This window comes from Asparagus officinalis, chromosome 1 (genome assembly GCF_001876935.1).
Source record: "Asparagus officinalis chromosome 1, Aspof.V1, whole genome shotgun sequence".
NCBI lineage: Eukaryota > Viridiplantae > Streptophyta > Magnoliopsida > Asparagales > Asparagaceae > Asparagus > Asparagus officinalis.
This window is the reverse complement of record NC_033794.1, coordinates 5,827,938-5,843,792: the sequence shown is the minus strand read 5'-3', so window position 1 is coordinate 5,843,792 and position 15,855 is coordinate 5,827,938. Positions and strand designations below refer to the sequence as shown.

Below are 15,855 nucleotides of genomic sequence, written 5' to 3'. Positions count from 1 at the left end.
CACAAGCTCAGTTTGTTGATCTTGGTTCAAAATTTAAATGACTTGAGGGCTTCACTTTCAAAAAGGAGATCTATTCAAGAACAATGGGGCGTCAAATTCAAGCCGATAAAAACTAATACGACAATCTACCATGTAAAGTGCTACTTTAACAACGAGAAGGGTCAATGAGAGTATGCAAATGCTCAAGATGAAAGAAATGTGAAGTGTCCTTGGAAGCTAAATGCACTGTAGTATTGTATGACAACAACTAATTGCTCCGAAAGTTTCAATAGCATGCTTAAGGGTGCCCAGGTTATGCCAATTCAAGCCTTGGTTGCAAGGATATTTTACAGGTTGAACATATATTTTAACAAAAGACGTGCTGATGGTGCAAGTGTTAGACGAAGAGTTGCACCATAAAAATTGACAAAATACTACAGAAAAGAATTGTGGCTATAAGATCATGTAGAATTACTCCGTTCAATGACAATGAGTGGGAGGTCAAAGATTGTGTAGGTACTTACACCATTTATCTCTACGACCAAGAGTGTGCAGTTGTACTTGCAATATAGCAGAATTGCAAAACTTACCATGTCAACATGTCTTAGCGACTAGTTCCAATCAAGATGGTGGTGCTAGAATGTCTTATGACCGGTATTGCTCCGCTTGGTATTTAAACAAATCATTACCAAAAGACTTGCAAGAAGAGTTCCATCCTCCCGATGACGGTCACTATTGGCCGACTTATGATGACACTGTTTTTTTTTTTTTTTTTTTTTTTTAATTTTTTTTGATGACACTGTTTTTTTTTTTTTTTTTCTTGTTAAATGTATGTTCATAAGATGCCTTCACAAGAAAACCGATCAAGAGAACCTCAACTGTCCCTACAACAACTTGGAGAGATGACAATTTGGATTTCTTTTCTCCCTTCAACAACGGGACGTTACCCCTCTCTTGATTTCTTATGTTCCACGGTCCCAGAGTCACATGACCATATACCTTCTGAAATAATATAAACTTATGCGGTAGTAATTAACTTTATATACTGAAATCCTATGATGCTCAGATAATTTAGATCTTAGCGAACAAAATGGCTAAGCATACTTCAAGCCATAAAATGATGTCAACGAAACATGTTCTACAATAAGCTTTCACTGCACTAAATAATCCATGATAACTGAATTAAATAATTGTGATGCACAATTTACGTTACATACTTCACATCTGTATCAGCAAACAATTTCTTTTTGGAAATAATATAACTCGTAGCAAAGCATATTAGAATAATTTTCATTGTTACACTCGCAAAAAAGAGGGGAAAAGGAAGGGGGGAAGAAAGAAAAAAAAAATGCAAGTCACCGCATTTTGTAATGCTGAGTTCTAGAGACCTGGCAGCGCTGTCCATTCAAGGAGTATTTGACCGTGATATCAACATCTCGAGGGTTCTTGCTGTTGGGCTCAACAGTCATAGTGCCAACCAACGCTTCACCTTCACAAATGGTCAGCACATCTTCAAGGTACAGAACAGTCTGCTTCCAATGAGTCCCCCTGGATTTTGGTCCTGCACCAACACAAGATTTTAAGGTTTCATAAGATCAAGGGCTCATTAGATCATGATACATGTCAAGTTACGAAGCACATAGCGAATGGGAGGTCGGGAGAAAAAATCCTATGGAGGGCCCTCTGTCAAAGACAATTCGGGAGATAGGAGAATTTACCGTGTCTCCCATCATAAAATTACAGCTTGATGGTTAATTACCAACCAACTCTAATTTCTACTGTGACATGTGTTGCCACATGCTTTTCTAACTAAGACATGTCACGATCTCTCGCATCTATATGATTTTCTACAGGGGAGACCTGAATCGGATTTATTTCCCCTGCACAGAAAGGACAATCAAAGGACCTCAAACATGATTACTGATAGAGAGGTAAAATATTCACATAGGTTATAGATATAAAGGTCAACTATTTGGGTGCATATTCACATTGACTCTATCAAGAGGTTGTTAGCATACTTCCAGTGGAACCCAAGTTTAATTTGTTTTGAGGCACACATATTTAAGCTAACCACATAAGTCGCTGTACAATACACGTCCTGTGAAATTCATTAAATGTGTGCCAGACTCAGAAACCCTTAAGCAACACTATATGCATATGAATGTCATCATTTACATTAAATGTTACCTTCTGTCTTGAACTGAGTATGACAGTAATCAGTTACAATAATGGCAACTATTAAGTCTTTAACCGACTATGACAACTAACCTGTAGAGAACCCCATCAATTTGTGACATTTGGTAAATGAAACATCAAAATACGCCACAAGAGCATGTATATAATCATTGCGTTCTGCCACGAGCTTGAATGGTGCTGTGAAAGAAGCATCTCCTGGAGTCATTTTAGAAATGTCCATAGTCTGAAAGTACAGCAGAAAAAAAAACAGTTAGACACTGTCATGTGAAGCAGGTAGCCAAGAGTCCAAACATGAAAACAAAAGAAAAAACGGGTTGAAAATATCACCTTGAGCAATTGGCTTTTTGTGACTATCTGATTTTGGTCCACTGTATCAACTAGAGGTTCAACCATAGACAGCTTCTTGATGCAGCTCATGTCAAAGCCATATACATTATTCCAGACTGTGGGGGAAAAAGCAGTGACACAAGTTACATGGCTGAATTTTTCAAAAAAATGAGAAATACGGACACACTCCACGACTTAATAAACATGAACATGAAACACAGTGTTAAGAATTATTTAGACATGATCTCACATTCAATCTTGTCGTCTTTGTACTCAGCATCCTCAATTGCGGTTAGGTACAGAGAAGCCTTGTCTGGTAACACAACACCGCCATTAATCTGCATGAAGACTAAATTAATCCGGTGACAAAGATATCTTTTATCAACAGTGAGACTAAGTGAACTCAAATCAAGCAGCAGAGTATATTAAAATTCATAAGGCTTCCAAGACTGGGAAAGCAAACGAAGTCCCAACTTTCGTAGATTTGTAAACAATAAATTAAGAAATTACAATTCAACTCTAACTTCTATGAATGATTTATTTTGTTATCATCAGTAACTATCAATAGGAATGAATTGTCCTTTAGCTATATGGGTAACGTCAGCATGATTAAGGTTTTCCAATACAGTGAAAACAATTGTATCAAGGCTTTTAATAAATTATCTCACGTGACAGATTGTCAATTAATTTTTTTTAAGTCATGTTTTGTTCCATTTAAAACTAGAGAATCAACATTATTCTCTAAACATGTTACAACTACACAAAGAAGTGAAGTGTGCACCAAGTAGTACATACCTGTATGTGAAAGTCCTATGTAGTTTAGTAAACTGACGACTTGCAGCGTGCACCAAGAATTACATAAAACCTAGGTAGAACACATCTTACAGGTCATTTCTGGAGTTAATCGCATTATTGCATACACCTATTCCAAATGATTCCTTGTTAACTTTAACATTCTTTAGATTAACTATAATGTGCTAAATTAATGCTGTTTCCAGAGATCAGCAAGGAACATGTTTCCCGACTTCAGTTTTAGTTTTGGTAAAACTGCCAGTAATGATGAAGGAGCTGAATAACGTCATGGTAAAATAAGACTGTATATACTATACTCTCTTGCTTGTTCCACATACATCAATCCAAATGGTCGAATATTTAAGCGGCTAGCTAGCATACTGAAAGTAGAAAATCGACAGAAACTAAGTGAGAATGCAACAGGAATTTCAGCCATTCACATTTTTGCTTGGTATAGATACAAATGATTTCTTCATCCAGTCCCTCTTTAACTTGGTACAGATAGAGATGATCTATTTCTGCAGAACAGGCTCCACAAAAAATGATATGCTCCACAAGAGATAAATTTATCTGCTACTCTTTTGGGTCTTTATCTAGTTTTAGGTGTGGAGGAATTTATGGAACACTTATTTGGAGCTTAAGTCGTATTTGGATTAGTTAGAATCTCTTGGGATGAGGTTATAAATAAGAAGCTTCGGCTACATTAGGATTTCATTACATCAAAATAAGAATAAATTGGCAGCTGTTGCTGCAGCATCTTGAGTCCAGCCAACACTAAACATTAATAATATCAAATTATAAGGGTATAATTAGTTAGATTAAATTAATTCATTACCTTGTGCAGCATACTAAAAGCTTAAACATTAATGTTATGCAACCTTGAACATCGAGTCTCTATTTTTATCTCTCTTGGTTATGAAACTTTCTCATTAGAAACTTAACACCAAAACTTCTATGCCCAAGGTGAGGCTATAACAGAGCCATTAATTTATTCAGATAAGAACTGCAAGTATACACAAAGAAGGTGTGGTGTGAAACAAAACTTACAAGCCATTTGTCACGTGCATACAGAACTGTGTTCAACATATTTTCAAATAATAGAAAGTAACCCATCCACTCAGAGATAATGACATCAACATGTGTAACAGGTAATACAATCTCTTCAACCTTTCCCTTCAATACTGTTATGACTGCAAGAAAGAAAGAAAAGTAGTGTCATGGTAATATGATAACAGCGTCAAATGTTCTATTGTTATAAAGTTGCAGAAGTACTCACCATTAGAAAATCCATTGGCCTCAACAATCTCTTTTGCCATGTCAGCCATGAGAGAGCACTCAACCTGCAGGAGGACTATGGGTTTGGTAACAGAGCAATAAACACAAAGGTACACTTTACAACATAAGCAGGCAAAATAACACAATGACAGAACTTGCTACAGTATAGAAATAAATGACAATTCTCAGATACTATGACTAGAAATGAAAGAAAAAGAAAGCAGTATATAATCACTAAAAATAGAACATGGACAAACTGAATTTTCCATCCGCACACATCTTTCAATTTTTTTACGTGAATAAACAATGTATATACATTAATACATCTTGAATTTTGTGTGTGCTAAGCTCACTCTGACATGAACCATAATGTATAAGAATTTGGAGAGAGAACTTAAAAGACCACCAAAATCGAGTTCATAGTGCTGATCTGATCTGATAATTTAACATGTCGTATGATCACCAATATTGGTTGCTAAAGTTTTCAGCCCTATTTAAAGAAACTTTATTGAAATAAAAATACCATATTCCAGAAACCTATGTTTATGCAACTAGTAGCATATATCAACTTAAGGTAGTGTTTGTTATATTGTAAGAATAATATGTGATAATGAGTGTTAAGTAGAGAACTTTCTTCTACAAATAAGATGATCAGATGATTACTAGAGGAAAACACCCACCGCATACACGTGTTTAGCCCCTGCTTTTGCACAAAAAAGAGAGAGGATACCCGTCCCTGCACCCACATCAAGAATCACCTTGTCCTTGAACAGAAATTTATTCTGGTATATAACATTTTGATATGTTTTTGTCCTGACACTATCCTTCAACATTTCCTGCACAAATAATATGGTCAGAGCTCCACATACTGGATTTCATGTAGCACTTGAGGATGAAATCAATGACAGTTTGACTGCCATAACAAACATGAATATCACCAATATCCCTGAATGTCATGAACTTACTTCATGAATCCCTGCAATGGAAAAGGAAATTTGTAAGTTCCTGCATTCACCAGATATTGCAATCGAAAGTTGATAACAACATATTTGCTAAATAAGAATTCACAATAGGTGGTTATGTCAAATATAACAACTTCTATAAATTAAAATATCTCAAAAGAGGTAACAAGCTAACCAAATTATGAAAACCAAGGAAAAAAACAAAAACTTCATCAGGAGCTGAAAAATCATGGATACCAAACTTTGCTTATGTCAACAGTAAGGTCAAAAAAATTCGAGGGTCAGACACTGACATATAACTGTTCTGAAGTATCTGAACTTTCAGCATAACAATTTAATACATATTCTAGAAATAAACTCATCAATATGCTCTTAGTTTGCAAATACCTACTAATCTGAATTCATCGATCCTGGAAGAAAACACAAAATGATAAAATGACAGTCTTCCGCAACCATGTTAAAACGAGGTCCATCACACTGTGATAGTACTTACTAACAAGAACGCCACTTAGAGAAGAGACTACGGCAAAGAAAACATGCTATAAATATTCAATTTCTGAACAAGTTACAGCCAATTCTGAACACTGCATGATTACACAAATAAAATCAACCGGCATGCACTAAGAACAACAAAAGAGTGAACGACAGACATGAGTTAATAACAAACTGACACCAGACTGCACCAACTCTCATACTCATCAATGACTATCAAACACAGTTATTTAGGTAGAAAAAAGTACATCTTTCTCAAATCAAAACATAGAAGTATAAAACACTAGCCAGAAAAGGTAGGATTTGTAACTAAACTGACGAAGTAATGCATCTTCTTCTTAAAGCTCACATTACTAAATATTGGACATCAAGTCGTAGCTCTCGAACCCAACACCCAAATTCATCAGAACACGAATTGAGCAAAAAAAAATATAAAACTTTGTCAATGGAACCAAAGAATACAGCTGAAAACGCTACTAAACGAGTAAAACCTCACCGAAATGGGAGTACGAATCGAAGTAGTAATCGGCGCTGGTCTGATCCCCACCAACCAGAGCTAGGGCTTCGCTTCCGTCCTCGAGATTCGAGCTCTCGGTCCTTTCAGCCATGACCACTTCATCTTCGCTCCCCACCGCGCTCATCTCCGCGTCGAATTCGTTGATTCCCTTGCTCGAATCGTTTCTCTGACTGCTGCAGGGAGCTAGGGTTTTGTTCCCGCCCTTTCGGCGGCCCATTTTTTTCAAATTGGGGGAGATTTTGGGGGAATTAGGGCTTTAGGTGGGTTTAGCGAAGAGGGGCGTTCGATCCTTTCGGAGTTGCGGGGTTTAAATAGGTACGGGTTTCTAGTTGACTTGGTCTTCAGTTTGTGGGGGTTTTTCGTAGTAGCCCCTTTCATCTTCAATATTTTAAATTCGATCCCTCAAATCATTGAAATTGCTATTGGGCCCCCAATTCTTGTCCATAGTTTCAGAAATTAGTCTCTGAACATCCAACGATTGGAAATGCTATTAGGTTACCTACTGTTATGTTTTGCAACTGCTGCTCTTTGATCGTAAGAATTAATTTGAAACAATTTGTAAGAGTTCAGGAATTTAATAATTAGAGGGACTAATTTTGAGACGTCGTCAATAGAGTCAACAGTTGTATGTTGAGCGCGTCAGAGCTAGGCAACGATCGATTCAGCGGTTCAACTCTGGAGTATCTCCCTACGTCTAGAACTAGGTAGCGATCAATTTAGCGATTCAACCCTGGAATATTAACACAGCTCTTCGTTACTTTGTTGATTCGACGAGTACATTAACATACAACAAGTAATACGGTAGCCAAGTAGGAACAAAGATCAGCGCGGTTGTCAATCAATACGTGCAAGGTAACAAGCTGAACTCAGATGCCTGATCTAACGACAAAGTCGAGTTCCAGAATGAAATCGTAACGTAATCTCACTTCCACAAATTTCAATTAAAGATGCTTAGAGCTTCCCATTTTGAGAGCTACAGTCACATAAAAAAAACAATTTGATTTGTTGCCATTGGAAAACAAGGCATAAAGCGCAAAGCTACTGGGTAGTAACTACGCAAATAACTCAACTTGCTAGCACAGACTTTCAATAGACGAGATTAAACAAGCACTCTTTCAATATACAACACAAACAAAGGCGAAGAAGCCCTGAAAATAAAACAAGCTTAGCTATTCATTATTCAAAGGATTAAACAAGCGGCTAATAAATCTTTGAATAAGTAAATAGGGTTAGCAGAAAATAAATAAACAATAATAATGATCACAACATTCGTGAGCGTCAAAATGCATGTCCTAACAATACAAACCCCAAATGCCCATCACACCTTTGCGAGAATAGAACAGCCCTTTGTTGGTAATCTTAGACACAGGGGACTCTTGAACAGAGTTCCAGTTTTGCTTGTAGGAGAGCTATAATCACATATCAGGGCCTAAAATAGGAAGAGAAACATAATAATAAAAGGAAAAATATCGATCATTTTTTCCCCCTGAAAAAGAATGAGAACACAGTTGCCCTCCCGGGAACAAAAGAGAACTAGATTTCCTCTGGGATTATCAGCAACTTTGCTCTGGCCCTGATATGAACTCGTGTAACCCATTTAAACCCTCGAAAGAATCATGCAATATGAAACATCTTTCCAAAGCCCATCTCTATGCATAATACATGTACAAACTGTTAGCAGCAGCACATGCAATTGAATTCTCTGATGGGTGCCACGCCAAATGTAGCAATTTGGTAGAGAAATCATATGAATTCCCATTTGCATCTGGTCCTGGGCTCTCAGCTCCTCCTACATGGTAATGTACAAGTTATAGGATAATCAATACACTCGAACATGGAATTAAGTAAGGTAACTTAGTAGTTGAATACTAACCTCTTCGAACAACACGTGTTAGACTGCTCAGAGATCTTGCAGGCCTTGCAGGGGTCTGGACTTGTCTTCTATATGACAACATCAAAAGAAATCAGGTAAAAATTATTCTGGAATTTATCGAATCTTTTGACTTGGTAACATTTGGTAAGCAAGAACAATGACTACACACTTTCTTGACAACTAGGAGTAATTTTCCTTCAGGAACCCAGGTCTACATTTATTGTTTCTTTATCTTTTCCTTTTCTATTGAAGAAAACAAAATTTTCCATGATCATCGATCACAACTATACCTCATAGGATTCTTACTGGCTTCCAAAGTCGTTGCCTCGTTGCTTCCAGTAGCACAACCAAATACGCGGAAAAGATTGCTGGTGTCATGGAAATAGGCATGTGTTCATTAAACCATTTTTTTGTAGCAATGCGATAGTCGGTGCTAACAAGAAACAAATACCTGTATGAACCAGTGGCCACCCGTCGTCCATCACCACTAAGACAGCATTCAAATTTGTCGAAAATTGAATCATTTTCATACAGATCGCATAACTGAATAAAATTAGGACAATCATTAAAAATATATATATTAGACTACAGCTTATTCTCAAAAAGAAAATGAAAAAGAAGAAGAAACTCAAAGGCGTAGCATCCAATGTTACTAACAAAATCAGAATGAAATACATAATTGTAAATAGTATTCACCTTCGGCCTTAAATATTCATGGACCTGGAATGTTGCAACTGGACCACTGTCCATGTTTATATCCCATAGCTGAAATCAGTTACAAGCAAATTTAAAAAAAAGAAACTAAATACTGGAAACAGTTGATTCTCAAAATTGCACAAGGATTGTAACATGGATATCAAAAGCTCATTGCTGATTATCCTCAAAAAAGAAACAATTGAAAACTTGAAGATAAACGGCTAAAAAAAACTATAACCTTAAGAGTCATGTAATCACGACTAAGAATGTGTCTTCCATCCTTTCCAAATTTAATATCTGAAATTGACGCAATGATCTCAGTGAAAAAAGATCTCGAACCTGGTGCTTCTTGCTCCTCAAACCTGGAAGTACATGATATTAGCCATGACAGTAGCAAATAAGCAAATAACTCAAAATAAGAATTCAGTGAGTTTTTATTGAAACAAGAAGTCCACCCAAGTACATGTCACTGTATAAAAGTTCAAAGAAAAAACAATAGATCACTTACAACTTTGAGTGGTTATCACACAGTGCTGATTGTCGCAAATCAATAAGTCGTATAGAGCCCTTAGAGCTACTATATGCTAATGTGTTACAGTGCGTAGGATGGAATTCTGCGGATGTTATCACCTCTGCATTTCAAAGGAAATGTAATCAAAGTTTATTTTATCACCCCCACAAGGCAACAGAACTTCAAATTCATAACAATACATTAACTCACAATATATCACTTAAAGGTGAAGAGATGGTTGAATTTGATAAGAAGACAATAACTCACAAATTCAAACTGTGGCTAAGATTAATACCAGTTAGGTCCTCCATATTTGCAGGCTTCACATCAATGATGTTAAAACTCTGGTTGCTAATTTCCAAGTTCCACAGATTAATTCGCAAATCATCAGCCGATATGAAAGTCTCACCGTCACTGTCAAAACAATAAGGACAAGCATAAGTTGTCTTTAACTATGAACAGTTTAAGAAGGTGTGTCAAGCAGATAGATCCAAACTGAGAAAGTTTAGGCATGTGATGGACCTCACATGTACACTATCGACATATATCCATATTTGCAAAATGTTTATGGTAGTTGTTTCATATTAAACCATAATAAAATACACACATAACTGTAAGACATGATAAACTGATCTGGACACAAGTGTCCAATGTATGACTCCATATAAGATCAATCTATAACAGCTTTAGATGAATAAAAAACAATCTAGCAAGAATAATATAACACTATATAGTGAAAGGCAATATGCATGAAGCAACCTGTTATTTGAAAATAAAATTAATGTGATAATCATGAGCATGAGCATATATTATTTGACATCTAGCAAGAAGGCTGGTCTCCTGGCTGGATACCTAAAAATATAACATACAACCGATACCTCTTCCATTTACTTCTTTCACCGAGAGAGGGAACAGAATAAGATTTCTTAAGAATACTAAGAACCTGTCCATGTCACAAAACAAAAACAATTCAATTTGGACTACTAAAAGAAATAAATTAGAATAACTATTTTTCAAAATTAGCTACCCTCTCTGCAGAAAGATGTTGTTTCCTCTCAACAGGTTCAGGAAGCTGTTCTGGGTCATCAGATTTCTTGCAAAGGACTCATCAACAATAGTTTGCGTGCAGTATAGATAAGCAAAAAATAGTTCACATGCAATTTTAAAGTAATAAAGTGAACTATTCTCTAAATATGTATCTAGATTCACACAATCTAATGATAAATTTAAGGTAATAACTGCAATAACAATCAAAGTATGCAATAGTTATCAAACAACTATATGTGCATATGTTTATAAATCATAAATTGTCCTAACAAATAAAATTCATCAGTTATCAAACAACTATATGTGCATATGAAAAATTCATTCAAATTTTATATTTAATCTGTATATTTTTCTTTCATGAGTAATTGATAGTAATTTACCTTGGTATACTATCTTCAGTTTTTTTTTTTATGGTAGTTGTTTCATATTAAACCATAATAAAATACACACATAACTGTAAGACATGATAAACTGATCTGGACACAAGTGTCCAATGTATGACTCCATATAAGATCAATCTATAACAGCTTTAGATGAATAAAAAACAATCTAGCAAGAAGAATAGAACACTACATAGTGAAAGGCAATATGCATGAAGAAACCTGTTATTTGAAATAGAATTAATGTGATAGTCATGAGCATGAGCATATATTCTTCGACATCTAGCAAGAAGGCTGGTCTCCTGGCTGGATACCTGAAAACAGAACATACAACTGGTATCAGGATCCCTGCTTATTGATTGAATAAGAAGATTTATCAGAGAAAAGAATCTGTATACATGTAACTATAGAATAGGAAGCAGGCATTGTACATGAATGATGATGATAGGCCCCTAACCTTAATAGTATATTCACTAGTAGGTTAAGTACTTGATGCTTCTTCATTCCCTCCAATTAATATTGTGCACCGCATGTTCTTAATCAATGTTCTAAAAAATGAAGATTTGGAACCCATTTATATTGCAAAGTATAAGCTTCAAGGCATGAAACGTAAGAGTCATAAATTAATAACATTTTAATTTTAAATTCATAGATATTATAAGTATATAATATATGTAGTATAATAATTTACAATGAATATATTCAACTCTAAGACAGCAAATAAGAACGAAATAAGATGAGTTGACACGCTACGTATATAAGATATCTATCTTATTGCAAGGCCATACATGTGGCCTAAAGCTACAGTACTAAATTTAGAAGAAGAAATAAAACTACTGATCATAGTTGTCATATTAACTTAATAAGTCCCTTTAGAAATGAACAAGGATATAGACCCTCATGAAAGAGAAAAGTATCAACAGCAAGGCATGAATATATCACCCATTAAGATAGACAAAGAAAATAGAAATCAGTCCAAAATCCAGAATGGCTGGAAACAAGTTTAATCAGTAGCGTAATAAAAAGCAATGTCTGCCCAGAGCACACAGAAGTAGTAGAGCTATGACAACGGCCTTAGTTTTTTAATTCATTAAAAAGAAGGGGAAATCCTTGAAAGTTGAAAAAGAAAATGAATAGATGTCAGTGCTTTTAATCTTAGTCAAAAAACCTTTATACCCTCCTACCCCTTTCTTGAAGTGTGCTCTTCAAAAGAGAAGCTTTGCATGGGACGTGAAGCACACACTTCATTTATGCTTCAAGCGAGAGGGACATGTTTGTTGGGACAAATCGTTTCCCTTTTGCACTTAGAGGCTATTGCCTTTCAAAATGGTTTAAGCCTCCGGAGCACACCTCAAGGAATTTTTTTTTTTTAACATTGTTCAAAATGTGCACATTTAAGTATGATGACAAAAGTATTATCCCAGAGCAATGATATCAAGTGCTTACACTACGTGTACACATTGTGTGGTTGTGAAGAATTGACTTGTATATAATTCATAGCAAATATCCACTACCATAATATGTATCCGGTATGCTGGGCTAAGTACAATTACCAATCGCAAAAGCAGTGATGGAAATCCTTCAGGAGGAAATGATAAGTCATAGCTCACTGTATGCATATATGGTAACCAGGGGAAAAAAGGCAATGCACCGTACATGATAGTAAAGTGAGCCCACAAATCTAAACAGTAAATGGTGCTCTTAAGATGTGCACATTAAGTATGACAGCTATAGTGATTATATCAGAGCAAATATATCAAGTGCTTCCAACACGTGCATGTTATGTGATTGTTATAAAGATGTGTATTATGCATGGGAAATATCAGCTACCATGTTATGTATAAATTATAAAGAACATTGGGCTAAGTACTACTACCACAGGCAAATGCAGGGATGGAAACCCTCCAGGAGGAAATGAGAAGTCACTGCTCAAATCACTGCATGGCCTTTCTGAACATCCACCGTTTGGAAGATGTCCTCTAGGATTAGATGTACTAGGACTGGTTATGCTGCCATTGCTTGCCAAAGGGTCCACATTCACCTCAGAAACTCTCTTCACTTTCTTCTCTTGCACCTGTTAAAAAAAAAAGGATAAGTAACAAAACAAGCAGTTAAAGACATTTAACAACAACAGACTAAGAAATTGCATGTCTTAAACACACAAGTGTGCGCATGTCTTCACACACATGCGTGCACCTATACACCCACCCACGCACACATGCAGATATTTCCCATGTACCCTTCATGCAATATACCGGTATAAATAGACAACAAGCAAGCCGTAAAGGACTCCACCACGAGGGAGTTACTGTTCCTGAGCTCTATGAAGGCAGCCCCATCACGGGTGGCTGCCTTGTGATGAGATTCAAGTCATGTAACGTGCGGCCTACTGAATTTCTAATGCATAATCCATCTCCGGAAGTATCGCATGCATGAATCCTAATATGATGTTTGACCCACAAAGAATCAAATATATCTGTTAGACATCTTATTCAATGATGTATAACAGATGTCTAACAAGATTAATGGCCTCACTCACCTATCAAGTTGTGAGCTCAGCCCATATATACATTTCATGTTCTTTAGCGTAGTGTGGACCATTGCACCGCGGGCAATGATATGGATGCCACATAACTAAGGGTTTCTTCTAACGTTGCTAAAGCCTATTTTGAAAATTTTTTGATTGCGAACGTTCTGCTGTGCAATTCATGTACTAAGTGTTTATGTAGATTGCTAGCTATAATGGCAATCTTATAGTATACTTACGAACACAATTACTGACATCATGTCAATTGTTTTGGTTCTAGTTAGAGTTGTATATGTAGCTGGTTGAGATGAGAGATGGAATAGTTGTTGCTTAGAATTGAGATAAAAGCGCTGGCCTTTGATATCCATTAATGAGGGAATCATGACCAATTAGCTAGCTATCGTTTCTTTTAAATACTGCATTTGAGGTGTCATACAGACTGTCATTTTATGAACAGAATCATCATGCTATTTTGATACATTACTTGCTCAAGTGAGGTTTACAGAATTTTGAAACCAATTGTATGCCTGAAAAAATTCCTTACGACATTGTATATTGCTAGTTCGTTAAACAACATATATTCTTCTTTAAGGTTATATATAGTTTTGAACCCAACAAATGTCTCACATGTGTTGGACAACAAAAGGTTTACTCTAGGATTTAGAACAAGGTAAAAGGCTAGAAAGGCCAAAATAATTGCATTGGGTGTGAACGGGGTGGTGGTTTATCTTTTTCCCCCCTTCCTTTTCTACTTTTGTGAGAATTCAGAGCAGACATTTACATCCAGTGCTACATGACACTTCAAGATAACCTTCAACCACTCCAATCAATTTCATATTAGGTTTACTCTAGGATTCAGAACAAAGTAAAAGCCTAGAAAGGCCAAAACAATTGCATTGGGTGTGAACGGGGTAGTGGTTTATTTTCCCCCCCTTCCTTTTCTACTTTTGTGAGAATTCAGAGCAGACATTTACATCTAGTGCTACATGACACTTCAACTTTTTAATATTTTCTTCGTGGATTCGAAGTTCTTTGTGGATTCGAAGATCGTTCTTTGTGGATTCAGAAAACACCCTTAGTGGATTTCGAGGTTGTCACTTCCGCGTTGCGTCAGACATTTACATCCAGTGCTACATGACACTTCAAGATAACCTTCAACCACTCCAATCAATTTCATATTACAGCAAACAACATGAAATGTGGCCAGAACATGTTTACTCTTTTTTCTTTTTTTAGGGGGAGGGAGGAGGACAAAAAAGAAGCAGATAAAGAACAAACTAACTCACAAAAAAAACATGACATTTAGCGCACAGAACAAAACCTGAACATGAATCAATTCACCCTACACCTTACAACCACTGATTTCTCAAGAGAATAACATTAACTAAATGAAACTTTTATGCTTACCTTCTAGTATTTGATAGTTTTGTCATTCGTGGAGAGAAGAAAAAGTGCATCATTTGCCGTCTGGCACCACTAAATCTTATTAATCTTCTCTTCTATCTCCAAGCTTTTAAGGTAGTCGAATTGCACGTTCAACGTCAAGCTATAAATAACACATGGCATATAATAACAGAACATCGCATTAAATGAGAGGTTCTTATAGCTGATTACCTCAGGTTCATGACTCTGAAACTCTGTTTTATAGCGGAATTTAGGATGCCTAGTAACTGGATAATCTGGCCTCTCTAATTCCATTCGAGAACCATGCTACACGATAAATAAATAAACAAAAATTGTAAGCAATTGAAGAATAAAGAAAAAGGTAGGTACATATAGATAGATAATCACAATAACTAGGTTAAAGATTATGGACAATTGCAGCAAAAGGAGAAAACCATTGGACTTACATCCCTAACATCTGTCCTCTCAAATAAAACTACATTACCACCTCTATCTCCAGTAGCAAGATGATCTCTAGATTTGTCAAACTCTATCGCTGAAATAATGTTAACTGCAAGGAGAAGTGTTTATCAGTAACTGCCAATAAGCATATAGAAAGGTGAGAAGATCATGTAGTAGAAGGGAATCCTTTGCAATAGGCAAAATAAGCTACAGTAGGACAATATCAGTGCAAAAGAATACAAAGCGGAGTACTATAGCATGAAAGAGGAGAAGTGTTTATCAGTAACTGCCAATAAGCATATAGAAAGGTGAGAAGATCATGTAGTAGAAGGGAATCCTTTGCAATAGGCAAAATAAGCTACAGTAGGACAATATCAGTGCAAAAGAATACAAAGCGGAGTACTATAGCATGAAAGCTGATGGTTCCCGCATCATT

At 36.1% G+C, this 15,855-nt stretch overlaps 1 protein-coding gene and 1 pseudogene across 1 annotated transcript; both read right to left on the bottom strand.

The window, feature by feature from the left end:
- On the bottom strand, positions 1,135-6,837 carry LOC109847092 (probable protein arginine N-methyltransferase 1). The gene is made up of 9 exons (XM_020416338.1): positions 6,520-6,837; positions 5,535-5,545; positions 5,250-5,405; positions 4,571-4,634; positions 4,342-4,484; positions 2,753-2,840; positions 2,503-2,618; positions 2,248-2,398; positions 1,135-1,540 (listed from the first exon to the last, which is right to left on the bottom strand). The coding sequence occupies exons 1-9, from the start codon at positions 6,755-6,757 to the stop codon at positions 1,335-1,337; spliced, it is 1,173 nt and encodes a 390-aa protein (XP_020271927.1). The 5' UTR covers positions 6,758-6,837; the 3' UTR covers positions 1,135-1,334.
- Positions 7,690-15,640, bottom strand: LOC109847088 (annotated as a pseudogene).